Source organism: Pseudorca crassidens, chromosome 4 (assembly GCF_039906515.1).
Source record: "Pseudorca crassidens isolate mPseCra1 chromosome 4, mPseCra1.hap1, whole genome shotgun sequence".
NCBI classification, from domain to species: Eukaryota; Metazoa; Chordata; class Mammalia; order Artiodactyla; family Delphinidae; genus Pseudorca; species Pseudorca crassidens.
Genome location: NC_090299.1, coordinates 56,600,327 through 56,626,951, shown reverse-complemented (window position 1 = coordinate 56,626,951; position 26,625 = coordinate 56,600,327). Strand labels below are relative to the sequence as shown.

Here is a 26,625-nt window from a genome sequence, read left to right as displayed (position 1 = left end):
TTATGTTCATATCCTTTCCTCATTCCATGTAGCTTAGAAAATTTATACTATCTTGGTTAATCACCTTCCTCCATGCAGTTTATAAACAAGTATTAAAGTAGGGATAAAGTAGGGATAAAGATTTGTGTATAAAAATAAACATATATAAGTTTAGTCCCTATTCACTCTGACTCCCAAGAACTCGAGTGATATTGTAAATTTCCATTAAAATAAAGCTGATTGGGTTGCAAATCCTCTAGTCCTGGGTTAGCTACCTAACATTCTAACACCTCCTGGGAAAACTAGCTTTGCTTTTGAAAGAGGAAAAACACAGGAAAAACACAGAAAAAACACAGGAAAAACACAGAACAAATAAACAGAGTAAGGCAAAGGGCTCTGAGATGAGGACACAAAGAAGTTAAATATAAAGAGAAAAAATTACAAAACCAAAACTCGTGAACAGATTTCTTTATGAAATCAGTCTGTTGAAACCAAAGTAAATTTTGGGAATTCAAAATTATCTGATCAATTTTGATAGTGCTGATTGTTGGTTGTGATCATTCAAGTCCCTAAACCTAGAATGACTCGATATCCAGCCAAGGTCCACAAAAACCTCATTGCCTGATAGATTAGGCCAAGGGTATTCAGCAGGAAAATTAGGCTATGATGTTTTCAAGATTTACAATTTGCTGCCAGAAATTCCATACAAGTTACAATTACTGCCAGAGTATGTTGTGTGATGTCAAGTGAAGATAACTACCTGCCAGTCTGAGTAATTAGTGTCCCCTCTGCTCCCATTCCCAATTTACCAAATGCCTATTTTATTCAGGTAAATGGGAAGAGTTCCTTTTCCTTGTCATCTGTTAAATTATAAAAAATGTTTTCATTGGTACATAAGCTAGGAGAGAGATGTTAACACTGGCAGAATTTTGTGTTAAATTTATTTTCAGTCTAAGAATAATTTAATACAAGTAAAATCTTTCATACATGGCTATTCTAATAGATTGTTCAGTTTATATCACAGGTATTATGGGAATTTTGCAATCAACCTTACAAAAACATTTGTAAACCATAATGTGTGCTGTATATGTAAGATACTGTTATGCTAAGTCAAGCTTCTAAGTAACTAGATGGAACTCTTCAAGGAATCAGAGGTGGTAGAATAACCAAACTTAAGTCTTGGAAGCAATACACACAACTTTTGTTGACCTGCTTTATGTCTATCTACTTTCTAAAATGTATCACTGTATTTTTACATGTTTGAGATTTTAAAAAATATTTTAACCAAAGGATGCAGTCTCAGGGTAAAATATATTTATTAAATCTAAATTGAGAATTTAAAAGAAAAGTAGTGATTTTATTTTATGTTTTACTGATTTAGGTACTGAAGTTTGGGTCTCACCATTAGATGATCATAAAGCCAAATGAATGCACATATTTCTTCAATTCATTACAACTTGCAGCAGACTTTCTCATCATACTTCACCCTTAATTTCTTCTTTAGAGAAGGAGGGCTGTCAGCCAAAATCAATTTACAAAGATATATTTGATTTAAGAATGAATGTGTCATTCTATGTAAAGTATTTTGAATTTTCAACCAAGAAAGGGAAAAAAATGGTAGGGAAACTTCAAGGCAAGCATCTTCAGAATTTCTACTTTTCACATCTGTAGATTTTAGAAGTACTGTTGTGAGATGGGGCAAACATTCCTTGCAATCTATTAGCTTATATAAAAAGTATTTTCTTTCCTTTTCTAAGTCTCTGAGGTGGATTGGAGAAGAGAAGTTGCTTGTTTGAATAAATAACAATTTAATAAACAACATAACCACTATAGTTAGGGTAATAATCTGACAAAGAAGAGTAAATGCAATAGTTTAACATAAAAGACAGTAAATGATTGAAAAAATATAAAAAGTAGAGAAAGTTCAACTAAAAAAAGTGAGTAAGGTAAAAATTCTAATTTTTGCTTCAAGTTTCTTTATATCTAACATGATATAAGGTTTTTTTTTTAGTCTCTTTTTGTATTCATCATTACTTTAGATTAAAAACCAAATTTCCTTTACAGAGATACATTTTGACTTTGAATTAATTTTATCTGAAATGTAAAATTTCTCTAGATAACACCTGAAAAAAATCAATTTTTATATTACTGATGAGAAGTTCTTCCACTGTAGACTTAAGATTTCAAAGCCAGCTAGGTAAATGTCTCAGGAATTATTTTGATGAAACTGAAGAATCCAAGGTCTATTCCATTATAAGGCAAAGTAATAAACAGTTATGCCCAGTGCCCTCTAAATCAACAATTACTGCAGCATCATCTTCCTTATTCCATCTTCATTTAGCAGAAATCATACCATTTAAAATCAAACTGGTACATGCATCCATTCACTTCTCGTCCAATCAAAATTGAATTACCTGTCAACAGAGAAGTACACTGACAAGTGTGAAGCCATTTGACCATGTTATATTTTAATCTGCAGAGACAAAAATGACAAGCAATTTATTTACATAAAACTGTACAAAAGCAAATTAAATTATGTAAAGTATTTCATAAATAGTTGGACTGGACGAGTGTTTAATACATTTTGCCACGTTTAGCATAGTTGCGTGCATAGTGACTCATAATAAACGATGATAAATTGTTCTCTGCTTCACTATCAACATCCAAGTAGCAGAACAATAGTCAATGATTAACATTACAAACGGATCGTACCACACTGAATGCAAGTGCTTTAAAATGTAGGAAAACTTGTCTGAAAGTAAACCCTAGGTAGCTGAAAAAATGATGCCTTCCTCCAGATGTTATATATACCTCTGCCCAGGTCACAACTAACAAGCTTTACGATACTCATGATCATCTTCACTCTTTTTTTTTTTTTCCTTAAGGACACATTGTATATTTATTACTGATACAATATACCTAAAACTACTGAGATCTTCAGATTTCTCATGCCTGTTTTAGGATAGCTGTTTGATTCTTTGATTCTTGGCAGTTTCTTCTGGTCTCTGTGTTTTATTTTCCTATAAGACAGCTTCCTAGGGTAGCCTTTCAGCCAGACATCTTCATTACCATCTTAGTTTTCTTCCCATAAAAATAATGCCTCCCTTGTTTTCTGAAACTCAGGCAGCAGGCCAGTCAGAAACCATAATGATATCTGGAGGTTCCGAATGAGCATTAAATTTTAGACTGAAGCTACAGACTTTGTAATACACATAAATTTATATAGTTACTCAATTTATAAATGTGTCCTAATGTATAATGCATGCAAAATTCACTTGAGCTTCTTGTGTACAGAAAACAAATATGGTTTATATACTGTACAACCAAAGTGAAACAGCAGTTAAAAGAAAAATAACAACAAAAAAAGAAAGAATACAAATTGTAAATCAATATTTTACCTTGCAAAATGGACTGACTTCACCCCTGATAATCTCTGTGTTACTATTACAATAAATGTTTTAGCCTTCTAGACAGAATTAAGCAGCCCATATAAATTTTGTTTTATGAATGAATGATATTTAAGACTGTTCCACTATCTGAGTTTGTCAGAAGGCAAATTTTTAATATATTATTTATTATTTTCAGAAAATAAACGGATAAATATACAAGGTCAAAAAAGGTGAGAATAGCCCATTTCCCCTCATTGTCCAAACCCAACAACCGTTTTTTTACCATAACAACAGGTATAAAAGGCACAGTTGCTTATTTTGCATTCACTCATTTATTATTTTTTTTGTTTCTTTTTATTGATTTTTTTCAAAAGCACTCTATATATGGAGTGGCACCAAATTTAACCTATTCAAAATAAAAGTCATACAAACACAAAATATATTTCTGTGTCATGCCAACTCATTATAATAATAAACATGTTATGATAGCTAATTCTACTAGAATTACTGCAAATACAGTACACTGAATTTTATTCTTTCATACCCATTTTAGTTCTAAAGAGGCTCACAAGTTAAATGACAATGACATGGCTGTCTTGAATGTTGTGCAGACGTCATTGGGGAATGTGGATCCAATTAATCCAAAGAGCCCATATGACCCGTATTAGCTTTATAGACAACAGAAGGGTTTTAAGATAGAGTGAAATGAGCTATCTAATGTTTCAAGTGTCTCATGAAAGAAAGAAAAAAATGCATTAAAAAGTTTGCTGCACACATGTGTTATGCAATTGAATATTTCCTTTGTAACGTGCAAGAAAAAATATGTATATATTTCATAAGTATCTTTAGAAGTATTTTGTCTTAATAGGTACTTACAGATTATACAAGGCAGAACTGCTTTAATGCAGTTTCCTAACAAAGTACTAGAATTGTATCTTTCCATAATGTAAATAATAATCAAACATAAACATGTTCAATTATTGATATTTTAGTCCAATGTTTTTGTTTCTTCAATTACATATCTTCTTTCATCCTAACTATTACACATAAACTAACATCAAGATGAAAACTCCATTTAAGAAAGAGCATAAGGAAATGACCCCACCAAAGAGTGGGGGTACCCCACCAAACAGAGGAGTGGTTTTCAAAGAGTACCCCACCAAACAGAGAAGTGGTTTTCAAAGATAAGCATTTGATGACCTATAGTGAATTAACAACCTATATTCCAGGCTGCTTCATGTTGTAGTCTGAGAAATATTGCAAAGCATGAAACTATCCAGAGCTACATATTTTCTACATTTCACTACCTAGTCTGTCCCTGGATTGTTACTTTTTCTGAATGTCTCAGCTCAATTTCCAATTGTATTAAATTATCCTCTGTAGAGGAAGTGACTCAAAACCTGCATATTCTGTTTCTTTATATTACATTGAAAAAAACTGCATATTTTCTAACTTTGAGATGTGTATACCATGAGACATGTCACTGCCCAGAACTCATTTCTTTCTTGTTTACTCTGGCTTGGTTTTAGGAGATTATGTTAAATAACATTCAAATCACATTAATGAGTAAGTCTTTTAGGGTGTCACCTTGTTTCAAAGTTATGAGTCTCAAAATGTGCCACATTGCACAGGATTGAAAATTAATGCACTTTTGTTAACATGGAAGAGTGCACTGAACACGTAAAAATTGCACTTGGTCATTTGAAATGTGGATAAGACCAGCAAGCATAACCTGACTGTACAATGATTATAGTGAACTTAAAGACTATATGCTGATGTATCTTTCTTTCCCTACCTACCCACAAATATGATTTTAAAAAGTAAAATCTTCCCTGATAATATTTTTGAAACTAAACTTTAACCTCAACTAATTGTCTATTTTAATACCAAAAATATGTCTCATTGACTTTTCATTTTCTGAGCTTTCAAAGAAAATCCATTTTAAAAGAAAATGCACGCTTTCTGGGTATAGAGAAAATGTAAAATAAACTGGTGTTTGAGGGCTTCTGTGCATGCCTGGGTTCAGTGACTTTTGTTACTTAATGGATTTCCACATCAAGACCAAATCTACTTCATGATTTCCCTGATCTGCCGCATGATCTTCGGCCTGTTAATGACATAATTGTTCCAGTTAGTTGATAATAGTGGTGCTGTTCTGAAAAATATATATATAATTTTTTACCACTTATAACTAGTGTAATTGATACATGTGGTCAAGATTATGTATATACTAAGAATATTCAATACAGGTATGGGATTGAAATTGATGCTTCTGACTTGAGAAAAACAACATATGCCAATTTGGGACTGCAATCTCCAACCAGGTATTGTTTAGTTTTCAGCCTTTGTTACAATATTAAAGCTGTGATCCTCCCCCAAATGCTGCTTCTGGAGTTCCCCTCTGTAAGGACTATACCTTTAGAAGGACTCTTATCATTTTTGAGGGATTGCCTTCCACGGTGATTAATCATTTCTGATCACACGTCTGAAATATATTTCACCTGATCTGCTTTCTTTTGACCAACCAGATGACATTCGAACTAAATCAAAGTGACTAAAATCATACTTCAGCTTAGGGATAATGAGAGTGTGCTGTGTTCTGCTAATCAGGCTTGTTACCATGAAGGAAACTTGCAACCATCTTTTTTGTTTGTTTGTTTGTTTGTTTGTTTTCTGGAGGGGGGTGGGGAAGAGAGAGAGCCAGTGTTGGGAATCAGTGAGGGGGTTAGACATGCAAGTAACAAGGATGGTTTCTACATTGTATATTACAATCAGGCTAAACAGTATCATTCACTAAAGGCCCGATCTGGAGGCAGAAGTGGCAGGCAAAGCTTTGTCTCTTTGGTAGCCCCCTCTTTTTGATTACAAGGTTTTGTTTTGTAAGGTTTTTCACCCCTTATCCTCCTTCTCATACATGAAACAAACTTTGCTGTTGCTTCTTTATAGCCTACAGGTAAACTTCTCTTCTAGTGAGAGTATTGACAGGAGATGGCTTGTATTCCCCCGTTTTTGTAAGGGGAATATCCTCAGTGTTGGCTTCCTCATTTTTGCTGAAACTAGCTGCACTGAAGGTCTCATAGGATGAGGTCAACTTTTTGTTCAGGAGGTTTCTGTTGCGGTCGCCCATGATGGCGGCTTCGCCATTGGCCAGCTTTTCCTGGCTTCCTCGTTCATCAACAGGCATGAAAGTAGATAGTTTGGGCTGGCTCTTCTTCCTCTCCGGAGAAGTGCGGACGGGCATCCAGCAGGAGTCTGAGTGGCCATACTCATCACACTCACGGGTACACTTCCCAGTTAGGGCTACATCTGGAAGAGGTCTTGAATCTGAAATTCAAGGAGACGGAGCCATTAAAGTTGGCCATTTCTCAATAGGTTTTCCTGACCTATATAAAATTGGAGGGGATATATATATATATATATATTACATTTATATAATATATATTACATATCTATATTTCCTTTACCATATTATTTCCCTTTTTTCAACACCCTGCTGTTCATCATCTCATAGAACAATTTTTATTTCATATCCAATAAAGATAAGGTTTTGCAAAAACATCAAATGTTATAGAAAGAGAGGAATGGACAAACTGATAAATTTAAGTGTGTAGAACAGACAGGTATATATGCATGTGTTACAGGACAGGTACATGTGCATATTCTCAAGTAGAAATAAAGTACACATGTATATTTTTATGGGTACAAATTTTTCCACATGCATAAGGAAAGTTATTGAATCCAAAAAGATAATTTTCTGTATTTATAAATTATCCCAGAAATCGTGTACCTTTGCCAATTGGATTCCTTCCTGCTTCTACATTATTCATAGAATGCAAATATGCAAAACCTTATAGTAAAAATACATTATAAAACATCAGGGTGACTCAGAAGTAGAACCTAAATTGACAGCACATTATGTGGTTAAAAAGTAAAAAAGCAAAGTACTAGTGGGTTCCAAGTGTGAGCACACTAGCAGTATCACCACCTACCCCACTCTAGCCCACACGCTCCTGCCTCCCACCTTGTTAATGACCTAATGTGTGCTGTAGTATAGTCCGTTGAGTGTTCACATAGAAATACATCTGCCAGTGTGTTTGCTGAATGGAAATATTATATGAAATGCAATGTATTGGGTAAATCGAGTCAAAACTTCTACAATTTTGATGAAATGGCTTGTATTCTTAATTAATGGTGTTGCCTAATGGAGTGGGAAATATCTGTCTTCTATTTCTATAAAGCTAAGTTATATCATTATATGTGTCTGTCTTTGGAGAACAGTTATATATTTTCTTACTATTAAAAATATTTTTTTAACAAATTTTGTTTTGGTTTGAAAAAGAGAGTGAGAGAGAGAGAAAAACCTGCTTCACCTCAACAGATTCTAAGAAAACTACCTCTAGGGTTTTATTTAATATATTTTACAGTTTCTTTTATTGCCAAAAAAAAGAACATAATATGACTAACATGACTATGCTCCAATTTATATCATTCAGTACCATTTTATTACAAGGCTTGGGACTTAAAAGACTGACAAATTTAACCTCTGCAAATATATTCACAACAAATGAAATCAGTGAGATTTGCATATGCATCCTGGGTAGACTTGGTTTAAAATAGAATAGGGGGTTATTTAAATTATATCCAATATATTTAAACCCTCTGCTTTTGCCTCCACGCAACATCCCCTGTAGTTTGTAATGATATTCCTATTTGATTATCATTTGTATAAGGATATTTTTAGAATTTTTATCCTGCCAAAACTCCTAAATCAAGGCAGTCCAATACTACATGTCATTTTTTTCCTACAGTGATGGGTGGATAACCGAAATATTGACATTTGTCAGCTCATTGATTTTTGAACCACTGTGACCTGAGATTTTTATGCTGTGTGCTCAGAGTTCAGCAAGGAAATCCCATTATTCTTCATAGGAAATCTAGAATTACTTTTCTCTTTTCCAAAGGTAAATTGCAAAGATAATTATTTATTGTAGTTGCAAATACTACTATTTGACTTTTAAGTGAGCAGATCCTATTAATTTTATCATCAAAAAATAAAGCACTTTTCTACTTATCTTTTTGTGCTAAATTCCCTCTGTCTCTCAAACACAAATTTTAGATGCATTTTAAAAATCAAACTATTGACAAATTTTGTGAATGGTTTTTGTAATCTGGTCAGTTTAAATGAGCAAATTGAGTTCTTTGGGAATATTTCTTGTCTTGGGATACTTTGCTTATTTGAAGCTGACCTAAATTCTTTGAACAGACAAAAAAAAAAAAAAAAGAAAGAAAGAAAGAAAGAAAACCTTATAAAAATGCAAAGTGTGAGATCAGATCTACTTTTTACTCTAAACATTCCTTTTTTTGTCACTGTTTAAATAAATTCAAGCTTTTCTTTTTTTCTTATGCCTACCAAGGACACAAGACAATAATCAGAAATTTTGCTACTGAAATAGGAAAAATCTCTACAAATGTGGTTGTCATTCCCTGCAGAACTGACCCAGAATAGTCTCCAATCATCTCTCTATATTTACTTAAGTCTCACGAAATGTGACAGTTTACTTACACAATGACTTACACAGGTCGCTGCTCTTTGGGGATTAATTTGTGTTTCCTGTTTGAAATTCATAGCACCTTGTTTTTTGTTTGTTTGAGATGCATTTAGGGATAGCTCATAGAGTTACCTTAATACTTTAACATCTCTTCCCACCTGTTATACTTAACTTGTGCACCTTGAACTCCCTGTAGCTCATAAAAAAATTATATTCATTTAGATTGACTCAATTTCCAGTCAACTAGGAGTGAGATACTCTTCAATTCATTCCCTCAGCCTTTACTTCATAGTCTGGGTTATAAGCATGACTTTTAATAAGGATCTCCTGTCATTTCCAAAGTCAAAGACTTGATTGGGGACCACAGTGGAAGTTGACAAGACTAATTGGTTGAGACATGTTGCAGTGTTTATCATCAAATTTAGAAAATAATCAAGAAAGGCTATAAGAGATTCATCACAAGCAATCAAAACTTCCAATCTTGATGACTCAAATGAATCCTCAAAAAATGCTAATGATCAACTAACACAATTTATATTATGATGCAATCTATTAAAGGAAGGCATGAGTGGAATAGTATTTTTCTGTGTTTCTGTATTTTCTTATTTTAATTATTCAAGTAGATATTACATATATATGTTTTTTAAAAGACAAAAGTTATATGGGGTCTTACAGAATCATCAAATGCACTTTTTTCTCTTTTTTATAAAAGATATACTCTTAAAATGTCCTATTTGTTGTGGAATTACAGAGGCAGATCTTCCATAAATAGTAATCCTTCTTAGTCTTTCAGTCTTCCACTGAAGAAGGTGTTTTGTGATATCTAAGAACATTATTTCACGCTTTAGTTTAGTACTCTTCCCTTTCATTTTGACCTGAGTGGAAATGGAAAATAGTTAATCAGAACTCTGTTTACTTGGTACTGAGTAAATCAATTAAAAAAGTAAAATGTTCTGTATCAAAATATAATGGTATTCTTTATCAGCATTTTCCATAACCAACTCAGTTCCTTAGAGGTTCCCCCCTACACACGCACTCAGTCATATCAAATCTTGAAAGGACTGGAAGTAGAAATCGTATTCATTAGCTCTTGTTGTTGCTTTAGCATCATTTGCAGAGTTCTCCATTTTTACCTAGCTATGCTATTTACTAGAAACGTTACATAACTTTAGAAAGTTAAAGTCCTTTCTTAGACATAAAGTTAATTTCCCTCTCAAAAGTAGACAGTTTTCAGCCATCATAATATCAAACAATGTACAACACATAAAATACTTCCCCACATTTCATCTCTTTTACTTATCACCTCAACCCAACAGCAAGGAGGATGGAAACAGTGAGGGGTCCAGACTACGGAAGAGCTGAGGACAAAGAACAAGTGTTTTGACTTTCACTTTAGTGTTTTCCATAACACCATATTGCTTCTTCTTAAAATGTAACAACAAAGTTATTTAGAGGTCAATTACTGCTACCCACAGCCATAAGAAAAAGCTAGAGTCCCCAAAGAAAGAGAAAAAAAACATATCTGACGAGCACAGGAAATAGATGCCACAAAGACACAAATTTTACTACTTAATGAAAAAAATAATAATTCAACCTTTTTAAAACTATACATTTCCTAAAGTGGAGGTAATTATAACTAATTTAAGAAGTCAAGTTCTTTCTCTGAAAAGAAATGTATTTGCTCTTAAGAGGCAGGGAAATGAGTGGGTGGTGAGAAGATACTGCTGCAATGACCTCAGCAAGTAGCGACAGACAATACGTAGCATCATTAGAAATAAAAAGGAAAGCCCAGATTTATGGAGGCATTTGATGTTTCAGGAAGCTGTCCTATACAATTCAGAAGCCTTTAGAAGTATTATTATAGGAGAGCACTGGAATTGTTAAGACTCTTAAAGACAGCTCTGCACCAGTAAAGATTTTGATGGACTCAGTTATGCATTCTGCCAGAATCCTGGTCACCCATTCCTATTCCAGACCCTTGGCTTGGGGCTGAAGATAAAAGGATTATTTCCATTTCCTAAAAGAAGCATGAAAATGTTGCATTTAGTTTTTAAATATTTCCAGAGTTTTTCTTTGTTTTGTTTTGCTTTAAGCTCAGATACTTAAAGCTATATGTATCAATTGCTTATTTGTTTAATATACAAATAATTCTCTGACCGTATGAAATAAATGTATTGCTAATCAATGTGTAGACTCCGAGACAGTCACATCCTTCCTGTGCACTTAGCACATTCTTAACATTATTTGACAAAATTTTGCAAATAAAAAATTGTGCTATTCTCTTCTTTTGAGGAGAAAAATCACACACAGGCACCTTTTCCCTTATTCCTTTTTAAAGTACTTATTTCTCTCTTTATATGTCTTGACTTCCAGTTATCCAAAGATTTCTTTTTCTAGAGACACACCTAATTCTGGTGGAATTTGGTGGACTACAAACAACTTTTACAAAAGGATGAACAACAAATAAAGGCAGATAAATCTGTTGATTTTCCAACAAATAATTTAACATTACCTTTATTTTCTTTAGTCCAAATGAAAATATCATTTTTATTCTAATGATTCAATCAAATGCTTTATTTTATAATAGCTGTCAGAAAATGATTTACTTTTGCCTTACATAATAAATCTGAGAACAAATAATTACATAAATGTTTTACTGGAACATTATTATTATAGGCAATAAAATTTAGGTGTGAGGGGGCGAGATCCAAAAATTGAGTACTGAGTCAGACTTGGCTTTTTTATATAAATGGCCTAAAGATCCCCGCCTTTGATCTATTTGGGGAATTTGGGAAAGTTAAAGATAAGCACATAACAGATCATGAAGAAGATGGAAATCACTGACTCAGATAAGCAGTAAGTGATCCTCCAAATATCCCAACACTTTCTGGAAGAAGGGGAAATTTATAGTTTTGCAAGTAAGTGTTATCCAGTGTTACTACAAGGGGGTTAAGATTTCTACATTGTATTCTAAGTTATCATGAAATCACTTGATTCAACTGAATTAGAAGAGAATAAAGATCGTTTATCCAACCAACCCTTACTTCACTCTCAATTATACCTCTCCTGAGTGCTTCTCTCAAGACAGAGTGGAACTTGTGAAAAGAACGGGAGATTAGGAGTCCCAGCAGTGCTGAGTGTGATTCTGATCCCATTATGTATAAATTGTGTGACTTTGGACATAATTTCTTTGAGCCTCAAGTTCCTCATATGTGAAGTAATAATACCTACTTCCCATGTATTATGGGGATAAATGAGTTAATGTATATAAAGTTTATATCATGGTGTCTGGTGCCTTGTAGATTTTAGGTAAATAGTAGGTCACAGCCCCTGGAGAGATTTAAAGAAGTATAGATTTTTTTTTTCCTCTCTGCCGTCTTCCCTGAATGAATGGGTATTAAGGGAATAGGCTCCAGAACCAGGATCCCTGAACTCAAATCCTAACTTTGTCACTTAATAAGTATGTAACTTTAAACAAGTTACTTGATTCATTTAAATTTCCTCATCTTTATAAAGAGCATAAGAATGAATTAACTTCTTAGGATTATTGTGAAGATTTAATGTGTTAATAAAGGTAAAGTATTTGTAATAATTCTTGACACACAGTGGGCCCTCAGTAAATATTAGAAACTTCAGGTGCACAATCCCTTATCTGCAACTCAGTCCTCAAAATAGCTTTGAAAACCAAAAGCTTTTTTTCCCATAAATTTACAACAAACCTGACTTTCAGTACAAGGTTATTTTTCATCTTTATTTATCTCACATAGTGTGAATATTTATATGTTTTCCGGGAGAAACAGTGTTTAATTAAGGACACTGTCTCAGACTCTTTGATCTTTAAAATTATATACATGCATGATATTACCTTTTCTAATATATGAAAGATTTAATTTTTAAGATTTATTTGTTTCCAAGGATTTCAGATAACTTACTGTGGACCTAGTAACAATCATCAGTCAAGAGGGCATGTATTTGGAGTTTCTTTTCCAATAGTACTCATGGATTTATGCTGATAGAGTCTGCAGTATGCCAGAGCTACCACCTACTTAGGAAAATACAGTGGTCACTGGTTACTTATATCAGATGTTCCCCTTAACACGTCTTTATTAAGACTTTGGCAGTGAAGATTTATTCAGAATTTGTCATTATAGTTGCTCAAAACTGAAGGGCAAATGCTCTATTAGTTGCAGTTATCTTTACAACCTAAACAGATCAACCTCACAATTAATCGTTTTCATTTGAAAGAGACTTGCCCCTAAGATGTTGGGTTGTTATCTTGCTTTGCCTGCATGGGCCACAACATAAAAAAAAAAGAGCTCCCTTTTAATGACATGTTAAAAATTAGCAATAAGCTAAGACTAAGAGGTTGAAAATCAAGAAAAGACAACAAAAAGCGGTCGTACATGCGGTACACCCTTCAGAGATCAAAAACAATGAGACATAAAAGCCATCTAGCATACAAACTACGCAGACTTTATGATGTATGTACGTGCTTGTTTTAAGTTGCAAAATAAGGCCAGACGTTCCTCTCATCTTCCTATACACAGCCCTTTGGAGTGTGACATCACTGCCCCTACTGTCGAGATCCTATTTCCACAGCCCTTGAAGCTGGGCTAGCTTTGACAACTGGAGTGATACTGTGCAATTTCCAGGAGAGGTCTCAAGAGTCCTAGCAGCTTCTGCTTTTGCCCTTGGAAGACTGCCATCTCCATTCTGACAGAAAGCGTGATCTAGCCTCTTTGAAGATGAAACATTTTTTGAGAGACAGACTAAGTTACCTCAGTTGGCCCAGTGGAGCCTACCCCCAGTGAAGCCCCCAAGTGAATGCAGCCACATGAGTGATCCAGGCAAAACTTGCAAAAGAAGCAATAGTCAATCCACAGAAGTATAAAAGTAATCAATCTTTGTTGTTTGAAGCTCATAAGTTATGCTTGTTTGTTTGATTTTGTCTCTTTAGGGGGTGGGGAGAGTTCCTTGAGGCAGCAATAAGTCACTGAGATCATGATCATGGACATACTATATTATCTGCAGTAAATCAAAAAACACCCTGAGATGTGGCAACAATATATTCTACTTCTTTTATGTCTTCTTATCATGGGCAACAAACTGACCAATATTATGGAAAGCATAAACATTTTCAGGGCTGTAAGCACATTTAATCAGTAGTTCAAGCAGAGGTCTCCCATAGAAAGCTCTGGAAATTTTGGTCCTGTAATTACAGGATTTCACTGCATTTTTCACCTAACAGTGCTCTAGTTCGGGCTGACATGCCAAGACAATATTAAAATGTTTAAACAGGTTTGAAAGCATCAGCAACTTTTCTCTGTACCTTAGGCTAAACTCAGTTAAACAGCAATTGAATGTATCTCAAGAAGCATTTACTGCCCTGAGGCTTAGACCACTGTCATTCTGAATGTGGTATTAGCGTATACAGTGGAGACTGCAAGCCAAGTCTCAAGCAGTCCTGCTGAATCAACTCAAACATGATTCTGCTGGTTGGTACATGAAAACTGCACTACAGCAGAAAAATGTATGGTGGCTGCTGGAGAGTGATCTATTTATGCACATCAGAGCTGGGGCTTCACTTTGATTTCCCTATTCACGAATGCAAAATTAGACGTGGTGGAGGTTAAGGGAGTATTAAGGGAGGAGAGTGAAAGGAGAGGAATTAAGTGCTGGAAATGAGAAGATGCTCCAAAATTGATCAGAAGAGTTTATAAAACCCAGAATGACATTGGGGACACTATTACACAAGTTAGCGGTTGATCATCCCACTGAAAATAGACCAAATTCTGGTTGTGTGGGTCATTTATGTTTATTTTTCCACTGCAATAATCAAAGCTTTCATGATTTTTCTTCTGGTCTCTTGGGTTTCCTTAAATTAGAAATTATTTGCTTTGGGTGTCATAGACTAATAATCTGATGAAAAGTGTAAGTATTGCCTCCCTCCATAAAGCATGTGCCCATAAAGTCCGCATAAAATTTCAGTGGGGTTCAAGATACCAGAGTAAGGGTTTCAGCATCCTGGTGGATGGAAGAAAGAAGGGTGCATTTTTATACTGATACCTTTTTCCATTTGAGTTTAAATCACTGGTTAAGAAATATTTAACAGAACAACATTCATCCTTGAAATATAGAAATTTACATGTGGTAAATAAATTGCCATTCAAACAGTGACAGAATGATTTAAAATTAACAAACAAAAAAACAAATTCTGAAACACGTATTTAGAACTAAGGAAAATAATTTAGATTTGATTATGTTAATATTGTACGTAGGTCGTTTAAATGCCTAAATCTAAAAACCCCCAACAAGTTATAAGGCTTTGTATTAATAGCAGATTCATACTTGTGGGTGGATTTTACTGATTGCTGATCACTAACTTGAAATGTATTTTCTTTCCTAGAATCTACATCCAACATTTACACCGGTGTCTTGAATTGCCAGCAGCTGGATCTTCACTAACCATGAGAAGGGAGATGAATAGGTGAATTCTTGTCATTAAGGAACTTTATACAAAACAATAATGATACAGATGAGTTTTTTTAATTAATAAAATGTGTTAGCCACTGTACATTTGTTTTACATACAGTAAAGTGTGAAGTGAATGCTTCTAAAAGAGTTGCAAATATCAATTTAGAGTCACTTTCCAGTAATGATCTCAAATCTTCAATGTTTTCAATACTGGCTAAAAAATTGTAAAATATATATCCTCAAGAAATATTAACATTGTCTTTAGGAATGGATATTTATTCTAAAATAATACATAAAGGCTCTATTAACTGTAAGAATATTATCTTTGGATTGTAGTCTTGAAGGCAGTGCCCATTTTATCTTTGCTTCTTCATATAACATGTAATTCTATACAAATAAAAAAGCTGAAAAAAAGGAAACTGGAAAAATCAATTAAAGTATATTTTCTCAAACCTTCTTTCCTCCCATATAAACCATGATAAAGCATTTTTTAATTGAAGTACAGTTGATTTACAATATTGTGTTAGTTTCAAGTGTATGGCAAAGTGATTCAGTTATACATATATATATTTGAATTCTTTTATAGTATAGGTTATTACAAGATATTGAATATGGTTCCCTGTGCTATACAGTAAACACTTGTGGTTTATCTATTTTATATGTAGTGGTGTATATTTGTTAATCCCGTACTCCTAATTTATCCCTTCTACTTTCCTCTTGGGTAACCATAAGTTTGTTTTCTATGTCTGTGAGTCTGTTTCTCTTTTGTATATAGATTCATTTGTATTATTTTTTAGATTCCACATGTAAATGATATCATATAATATTTGTTTTTCTCCATCTGACTTACTTCACTCAGTAAGTGGTGAATTAATGCTGATGGAATCCAGGTCCATCCATGTTGCTGCAAATATCAATAGTTCATTCTTTTTTATAGCTGAATAATATTTCATTGTGTGTGTATATATGTGTGTGTGTGTGTGTGTGTGTGTGTGTGTATCTCACATCTTCTTTATCCATTCCTCAGTCGATGGACATTTAGGTTGCTTCCATGTCTTGGCTATTGTAAATAGTGCTGCTGTGAATATTGGCGTGCATGTATCTTTTTGAATTAGAGTTTTCCTCTTTTACAGATACATGCTTAGGAGTGGGATTACTGGATCATATGGTAGTTCTATTTTTAGGTTTTAAGGAACTGCCATACTGTTTTCCATAGCGGCTGCACCAATTTACATTCCCACCAACAGTGTAGCAGGGTTCCCTCATGATAAAGCATTTTTTAAAGTGAAAAGTTACAAAATAGGTTGTATAATAAGTAGCTGGTATTAAATATCTAAACATTTAATGTGAACATGTTAAATATTGAAACAAATTAATTTAGTATTTGGGAATGTTTTAAAAAGAAAGAGAATCACTACAGTAGCCATAATATGATATAAATTTTTTCTATGTATTTTTTCAATGCATTATTTTGTGTGAAAGTCTAAAATAGGCTATGTTAAAGCTCAAATCATGTATGAAATAGAACTGTAACATAATATGATTATTTTTTCCACAGAGGAAAATCATAGCAATTTAGATTTACTAAAGATATTACTTTATTAATTTTTTCTAAATGTGGCAAAATCACAACACCTGTTCATTTTCTCCTTCTATGTAGTGATCCTGAGAAACTATACAATTATTCTAATGATGTGGCCATTTTAAAAACACATTCTCAAACTATTTGCATGGGAGCACCTGTTGAAATATTTATCATACAGAAAGCTTATCTAGTTGAAAATACTCCTGTAACAAGAAGCTGTGTTGTAACGGAATTCTATTAGTTATTATGATCCGGGAGAAAGACAGAGTTCCTCCTTTGTGTTCCTTACTGAGGAAAGTTTCACAAAAACCCTGAGTCCTGAAGTACTTTTGAGAGATGAGGCTCTGAAAGCTTTTTAGTAGGAGCTGAAACAATATTTATGGGGAGAGTTTAAAAACTGTTGGAATACTGGCTCCTTAACTCTGGTCAGTAAGTTGATCAGTTAAACTAAAATTGGCAAACACGATTAGGACCAAAAGAGTGTTGAAGGGCTTGGGAGCTTAGAGCAGGTAAATAAAAGGAAAAGGAAGGAAATGATCTCTGATGACTAGCAAACAGGACTCAATGAGCAGTTCAAGTGGGGGAAATCAATGAAGCAAAACTGGATCAGTTTGCTTCATTGATTTTTGCTGCTCATTGAAATGTTTTCCTTTATTTACTTCCTATTTCTTCAGAGAGTGACTAAGTCTCACTGTTGAATCTCCCTGTGAGCCTGTGATGAGCAGATAAGCAAGCTCTGGAGATCCTCTTATGCCTACATTATACCTTTTCATGCTCCATGGATTCAGAGGCACTTCAAATGCTCCCTGTGACGCTGTAAATGCCTCACTGAGCCCACAACCTTACTGTGGTAGGCGGAAAGATGGTTCCCCTCCTAAAATGTCTACATCCTAGTCCCCAGAACCTGTGAACATGTTAGATCACAGGGCAAAGGAAAATTAAGGTTGCAGGTGGTAATTTTCCTAATAAACTGTCCTTAAAATAGGGAGATTATAGGCGGCTAGGATACAAACCAAAGAATGTGGACAGGCTCCAGAGACTGGAAAAGGCAAGGAAACAGATTGTCTCCTCAATCTTCCAGAAAGGAAGGCAGTGCTGCTGAGACTTTGATTTTAGCTCCTGGAGACCCATGGTCAGACCTCTGACTTACAGAACTGTAAGAGAATAAATTTTTGTTGTTTTAAGACACTGAGTTTCTAGTAATTTGTTACAGTTGCAATGGCAACTGATACACTCTCACCACTTCTCTGCTCAGAGTAAGACAGCATATATTTGGTCCTTTCTACCCATATTTCATCCATTGAAGGAAATGGAGTGGAAAAATTTTGATTTTCAAAGTTTTCATTGAGTCATGTTTACCTAATTTTTGAGTATCTGCTCAGGAATTTTTGTTTTACACTTTTGAAAATTTTGCTACATTCTAGTATCTAATAGTGCAAGTTATTTGTATCTGACCAATCAACAAAGTCCAGCAAAGTGCTAACAGCTCTCCTTTCTGAGTGATAACATCTTCCTCCTCCGGCCCTCAGTGATAGCTGTCTCTGGGATTATTACCAGAGAATCCACTTTAAGGCATTCAAAATTTGGGTAGTGTGATTCCCAAGAAGAGAAAAGAAAGAGAATTTGGCATAACATATAGGAAGGAGAGCCAGGTACCAGGGTACAACCTTAATGATGGCTGTCAGATTATTATGGTGCTTTTGACTTCCTAATATTTATTACTTGTGTCACATTTGTCTGTTTGTCCTGTTCCCTCTTAGTAATTAGCAGGAAAGTGCCTAATTAAAAAGCACCCTTATGATAGTTTTAAGAACAGTAAGTAGAATAAATCTCTCCCTACTTTAAAACCCTCTTCTATAAATTTCGATATATGTTTCCAACTTTGTATTTTTGCACAGAAGTTCCTTCAGGATCAGGGTCCTGCTTACCTCTTTCCATTCTTATATGCTCCCATTTGCCACTTCAACAGACCTACTGTAGTTGTCATTTCTAGAAAGCCCTTTGTTGTTCCATGTCTTCATAATCCTAATGCCTTGCTTCTTCTGCTATTCATTGCCTTGTCATCAGTCTCCCACAAATACTTCAAAATCCAGTTTCAGCATTTCAACTTTGAGATTTCTTCTAACCAGGCTGTCTAATTCTGACTTCTCTTTGCCTCTCTAGTCTTCATCCTATGCCTGTCTCTACCACAGCATTTAATGTATTGCACTAAACCATTCATGTGACTTTTTCTGTAACATGTAACTCCCTGTGGCTAGGATTCACAAGTTACTTAACTGTGTACTTGGGACGCTAGCACCGAGCCAGTCACATGCTCAATAAGTGCCTTTTTAATGGATGGATCAAAACCAGGTAGGGAGGGCTTCCCTGGTGGTGCAGTGGTTGAGAGTCTGCCTGCCAATGCAGGCGACATGGGTTCGAGCCCTGGTCTGGGAGGATCCCACGTGCCGCGGAGCAACTGGGCCCATGAGCCACAACTACTGAGCCTGCGTGTCTGGAGCCTGTGCTCCACAATAAGAGGCCACGACAGTGAGAGGCCCGCGCACCGTGATGAACAGTGACCCCACTCGCTGCAACTGGAGGAAGCCCTCGCACAGAAACAAAGACCCAACACAGCCAAACTAATTAATTAATTAATTAATTAATTAAAAAATAAAACAGGTAGGGAGACATATTGCATGTCATCCCTGATGATTCTGTCTAATTCCACAATGGCCATAGGTAAATGGAGGATAAGGACATATGTTAATTGCAAACACAATGTAATTGGCCAATAACAGAAGGTGAAGTGTTTCAGTATGTGCAGATCTGAATGAATTTCTTTACTACTCACTCTCCTTACCCTCTTTCAGAGCCTGTCCTATAATCTCTAGTTGAGATTTGCTTTCCAACAGAACAATGGAATTGATTGAAATAACCCATGGATATATTTTACAGAAAAATATGCAGTCCTCATCCTCAGCCTGGGACAGGCTAGTGGGGTCACTGGAAGCAGTAGTGGATGCAAAGTAAAGTCTAAGGGGAAAAGCCTATACTTAGTGGTCACAAGGCTACACGTATGAACTAATTTGTTAAGCTTCTTTGGTCATGGGTGGTAGCTATTTTATAGTTATTTTAATGTTTTCAGGACCTCTGGTTGGCAGTTATACAAATCTTTCAATAATAAACTTGGGAAATAAAATTTATTTTGGGCTTTTACACAGCTTGTATCATAGAAGAAAAATTTCAAAGCATGGAGTCATGAAGGAAAGGTATTCTATGTGATGGAAAATGAAAAGAACAAAGCTCTCTTCTCTCATTCTTGTAATGTGGGTGTATTTTAATAGGAACTATTGTAGGCAATATGCCTACCTATCTTAGTTCAATAAATCTTATTTGCCTTTTCGTAGCAACCTGATGGGTACGTGTTAAGTGAGTAGGATCATGGGCAATTTACATCAGTGCTTTTCAAACAGAGAATCATGATCCTCTGGTTGGTGGTTGAACCCACTTACAAGGTTATAACCAGTTTACACCATGTTCACATTATTTTGTAAATATTTTGTTGTAGTTTTTAAAAAGTATGTGTATGTATATTTATATGTGTGTACTCAGTCCCTATGTAAAATAAATATTTTATTCTGGGTCACACTGAATCTATAGCTTAAATCATATCATGTAGAAATCTGTGTACTTCTGGCTACTTCTGAGTAAGCTATATATTATGTGATATTTAATATAAAATATAATTTTAATATGCACACAATGTCATGTGAATTTTAAACTGTATTTTTATCTGTCATTTCAAATTGTACTTCAGAGACTAAAATTTTATCCTCATTAAAAAGGAATTCAGGTAGGGAGGGTGGGAGGGAGGGAGACGCAAGAGGGAAGAGATATGGGAACATATGTATATGTATAACTGATTCACTTTGTTATAAAGCAGAAACTAACACACCATTGTAAAGCAATTATACCCCAATAAAGATGTTAAAAAAAAAAAAAAAAAAGGAATTCAGGGGCTTCTCTGGTGGCGCAGTGGTTGAGAGTCCGCCTGCCGATGCAGGGGACACGGGTTCATGCCGCAGTCTGGGAAGATCCCACATGCCACAGAGCGGCTGGGCCCGTGGGCCATGGCCGCTGAGCCTGCGCGTCCGGAGCCTGTGCTCCACAACGGGAGAGGCCACAACAGTGAGAGGCCCGCATACCACACACAAAAAAAAGAATTCAGTTAACTCAACAAATAAGAGTTAGTCACATCCTCAATAACCACTTCAGGAAGTCTACTGTAAATACAGTTTCTTACCTTGGGACATTCTGAATTTACAGTTAATTCCCTAGATTCCAATTTTCTAGAATTATGTGTAATCGTGATGAACCTTCTCATAATCCACTTAAATTCTCGGATAGACTTTGATTTACATCAATCAGCAAAATGGCAACAGACCCTTTAAAAAAGGAAGACTTAATATGACTTCTTAAAGTCATATAGACATTAAGATGTAGGACACATTTAAGCTGTCTAATTGTACCGCTGGTCTAATGCCTATGTATTAATCTGTCACAATGTCAAACTACATACATTTAGGGCTTTTTTTTTTTAAGTAAAACGTTTCTGTGCTTAACAAACTCATAGTGCAAAAAAATTCAGGAGTGCAATTAGAATGTCATCTCTTCTGCAGATGACTTAAGAAAAGCATGAATCAGAACTTAACAGTCAACATAATTTCACAGATAATCGTGGCAAAATTATGGTAATGCAACAACGCAGAGTACAGTGAGATTAGCAGAGAGTGATGATCAACTATTTATCTCTACCTTCTGCCATGCATGCTCTTTATTTAAGTCTCTTTTTTTTTTTTTTTTTGCCAATGTTTTCAGTTTTTACTTTGCCAGCAGTGGGCATCGCATAGGAAAAGAGGTTTCATGGTGTAAACAGATTTTTCCATGTGTTCAATGAATTAGCTTCACTGGCTCTTAGGCAAAACAGACTGGCTAGATGGAATTAATTTTAGCAAGCTTTTGTGTTTTGCCCAGGGTCTTGTACAATTCAAATGAATCAATACTATACCAAAAAAAAAAAAAAAAAAAGATAAAACTACAAGTATTGTAATGAAAATCATCACTAAAGCATATGCTTTAGGAGTTTCCTTTAAATGGCATAGTTAAAATTTTTGTGTACTGTATTAATCATTGCATTGTACTCTGTGAGTACTTAAGTGAAGTATTTGGTGGGAATTTTGCTAATTTGTCAACCTTCTCTTTCTGCAAATAAGCCAAGGACTAGTGGAATTAGGACTTGGCTATGACAGGACAGGGGAACACAGAGGAAATTTCACTATACAGAGAAAATAAGAGACAAACTTTACTGCAAAAAGCTGGCATGAAGTTTTCAGTTTCAGGGAAGATAGGTCACACTATTATGGTAACATAACCTGCAAAAGTAAATTCATTCATTCAAGAAATATTGATGCATCAGGCACTATTCTAAGACATTACAAATATTAACTCATTCAATGCTCACAGCAACCTTGTGGGGCAGGTGGTATATTGCCCCCATTTTACAGATGAGGAAACTAAAGCACAGAGAAGTTAAGTGAGTTACCCAAGAGTTTGCATATAGTGAGTGTTAATGAGGTTGCAAACCCAGACATTCTGACTTCAGAGCTATGCTCTTAACTGCTATACCACACTCTCTCTCAATCAATAACACATCAATGTATTATAAACTCATGTTATAAGTAGGAAAAAAGGCATATTTACCTAAGCTGAATTCAAGTAGAAAAGCATTTCCCTATACATAGAAGAAAGCTAGAAAAAGCAATGTCTCTGGACTTCAGATATAGTAGGAATCTCAACAGTCTTAGATTGAAATAAGGGGAACATTTTTAGTTGGAACAAACAGAAAGGTGAAAACTCAAGAAACGTGTGTAGAAGTTCCAGGGCCTGAATGACATTGGGACAGCTGTCCCTCAGTTGGTCTTTGAATGGGATGAAGAATTTTGTATCTAAGTCAAAATAAGGAGTGTAAACTACTATGTTGGTAAAAAGCCTCAAACTTCTACTATTATTAAAGCCATATTCAGCTAAGAAAAGGTTGCGTCTTCATAATATGTGTCCATTTTTAATTCTACATGGTAGAAAGACACCTCAATTATGAGGTTTTGGATCATTTTCATTCCAGAGACAGAAAAGCCATGTTTGGAAACCACAGTGTGCTGGGCTGAACTTCTGAGAACAGGAGATGCTGAACCACTCCTTGGTGAACTGAATGTGAGAGTGGAAATAAATGCTTTAAGAATAGAAAAAGAAGTACGGACAGTCATTTCCGGCAAACAAAGCACCAAAGAGATTAGGTAGGACATATTAATCACAATTGGGTTGGTTAAATTGGGAAAGAAAATCTGACTGTACTGATTCTTAAGAGAAAATGAACACAAAGAGATATCTGGGTGATACTTATCTAACTTGATTCCCTGTATTAATCAGGAAACTGATTAATATCCAAAATTTTAGATTATTTGAGAATATATAGTTGCAACCCACGAAGCTGAGATTTAGTCTGTAGGGATGGGGAAATCAATGTACATTAAAATATAATGAGGTAAAGAGTGGTGCCTTTAAGTACACTTACATACCTCATACTTTTTCATAATGGTATCTCGGAGCAAAAAACCAGGGAACCATGCACAGTGTAAACTTTTACATTCACTTTGTGAAAACCTTTACTTTCATCTCTTCACTGGAGGGAATCAATGAATCAGAGTGATTAACACCCTGGGATCTGAGCAAAGGAAGTCTGATTGAGTCCACGTTCTTCCACTTACCAGCAATGTAACCTCCGGCAAATTACTTAACAGAGTCTATCGCATTGGGCTGTTATGAGGATTAAATGAGACAAGAGTGTTGAGTGCTTAGCATAAAGATCTACATATAGAAACACTTAGTATATTTTTCTGCTGTTATCATCACTGTTAGTATATTTTTCTGCTGTTATCGTCACTGTTACTCTAACTACTATGCTATGTATCTTTTCCACACATATATTTGAATGGGAGAATATTGATTCTAAATTATCAAAAATTATATATTTTTAATCAATGTCTTCTTTTCTTGGCATAATTTAAAGGAGTCAAAAGCTTACATTTTTAGAATATTTATCAATTAATTATAGAAAAACAATAGTTTTCATATATGAAAGATGATAAATTCATGTTTTTGTACTATAAATTATACTGCCAAATACATTTCTTTAAAATAAAGCCCCAGAATAGTAGATGAAAAAAGACATCTTTTAATAAGTTTATTTTAAAATTATTGAAATTAATAAATGTTAAAAATGCATACTACAGGAAGCTTACAAGAAATGTAAACTAATTTAATTTCAAAGATTAGGTGTACGTAAGTTAGTGATTTGTCTGGCAAGTAGCATTGTATTTTATAATTACTAGCTGTTCAATGTTAATTGAAACAATCTATTGTTACTTGCAACTATATCATATTAAATGCTATAAGTAATAATTAGTACTCTACTTGACTAGGTATAATCTCTCATTTCCCCCAAAGAAACAATTTTTACATAATTATTATTTTGCTTACTTTAAAATCACATTTTTTACTGCTTAAATCCTAATTTGCTGCTTTTTTTTTTTATACTAGGACAGGAAAAGATGGTAAAATTGAGAAAGTTAAAGAGATTATGTGTCTTCAACACAGTATAATCTCTGAATTATTACTTGGGTGGACTTTACAAGTGTATCAGCATTTAAAAGAAAAAAGAGTTTAAAGAATCTTTAAACAGATCAGAAAGTATAAAATGTGTAGAATCCCAGTTAATGTGAATTAAATTATCTTCAAAAAGAGGGGGAAAAAAGTTAAGAAACAGCTTTCTGTTCTGCATGTTAACTAGCCTAAATAATGCAGAGCTTATGTGCAAAAGCGAGAGAATTTAAAAGGGAAAACAAATATCTTGAGACTTGTCTTTTAAAGTAACTGTCAAGGAGACTTGTCTCTCTGAATAAAAGCTAGCAGTGACTTACGGGATTCATTTATCCTTTCGGCTGTATTGAAAAATGTCATTTAACTATTTAAAATGTTGTCCAGTCAAAATAAGGACTAAGTATCTGCTCATGATATGCCTATATGGCTTCCAAAGAACACACCGGGATTTGGCATGATTAAATGCATTTGAGAATTTGTCAGGTTGAGGATACAGAATAAGATGATCTGAGAAGTATGACTAGTGATGCATTATTCATGAATATGGGAAACTAGTAAAATAAAATATGTTGCTTATGGTGTGCCCAGATAGTTAGGGCTAAATATTCCAAAATAGTCAGTATTAGATCTGCTTCTCCTTCTTTGCGTTAAAAAACTTCTGCATAAATAGTGATTCAGAGGTAATAATGATGATATTGAATATTTAACCCCAGGGCTACCAAACAAGAAGAAGCACTATAAACTTTTTTTCCTGTTGGAAAAGATATAATTAAACCTGCTATCTTGTAGATAACTAAAGAGATCCACATTTTTTTTCCTCTTACAAAATGGAGCCACTTACAGATGAATCACCAAGCCACTATCATCATGTTAGATTTGCTTATTTTAAACTAACTTTTAAGTAACTGAAAATAAATAAATTTTGATGTATGATATGTCTTACCCTCTCCCTTGGCAGTTTTTCTAAACTGTTCAGTGTGGTTCCTATTTGGAGTTTGGGAGTGTTTTTCTCAATATACAGAAAACTAACAACAGCTACAAATTCTCAACTAGTAATCATATTTTCCTGACTGTATCTCAAAAGATACAGGGACACAAAAAGTCTGTAAAAATAAAATATCTTAAATAGCTAAGCATCCACAGAATATTACACTGCTGCTTGCTACAAACCCAAGATATCAGCATTAAATAAATTATTCTTTAATTAATTATTTTTGAATTTTTAAGCAATCATTTACAGATGATAGTCCTTCTAGTTTGTTCCTCTACAGTGAGGAAAGCTGATCATAGCTATTGATAGTTTCCTCCTCCTCTTCTTTCCTTTCTAGTGCTATTCTGTCATATTTTTTAAAATAGCCTGCTAATTCATATATACCACCTCCTGTCCTAAAAATTTGTCCTAAATGAATATTCTATTCAACCTAAATTGAGTTTGGTTAAAAATGTCTTTTTTTCCTCTTGCAGCACCTGGGCATGGAAATAAGGATAAAATGTGCACAGGGTATAATAGCCCAAATAGCCCAAAATCATCATAAGACTTGATTATTCAGTGCCTGGCACAATTTAGGGCATCTTTTCTATTGAGTAAGAAGATAAAGAGGCAAGTATTGTGCCCATTTCCCAGAGTGCTAAAATATGAAACGGTTGCCAAGTGATTTGCCTAAAACAAAGAAATCTAGGAAGTGAAAGAGGTATAAAGAATTTGGCTAAGCTAGGGATCCTGGAATAGATTGTCATTTTCTACTCCTACAACTCACTGTATGAGCTTATGCAAGCTAATTAACCTTGCTTAACCACTGCCTCCATACTCACTTGTAGGAATGTTGTGAAGAAAAAACATGAATCTGCACCTGAAATTCCTGGACATGTGCACATAAGAAGTTTTCAATAAATACGTGTTTAAGAAAGGACAGAATGAAGGGATAAAGGAAGGAAGGTGGGGTCTTCATTT

The 26,625-nt window shown here is 34.5% G+C and overlaps 1 protein-coding gene across 2 annotated transcripts in view; it reads right to left on the bottom strand.

The window, feature by feature from the left end:
• Positions 1-2,422: 2,422 nt before the first annotated feature.
• Positions 2,423-26,625, bottom strand: part of PCDH7 (protocadherin 7) — a 409,010-nt gene continuing 384,807 nt past the window's right edge. For both annotated transcript variants that reach the window (XM_067735688.1, XM_067735689.1), the window contains exon 3: positions 2,423-6,692. In XM_067735688.1, the coding sequence (XP_067591789.1) occupies positions 6,316-6,692 (377 nt within the window). In that variant the 3' untranslated portion in view covers positions 2,423-6,315. The remainder of the gene's footprint in view (positions 6,693-26,625) is intronic.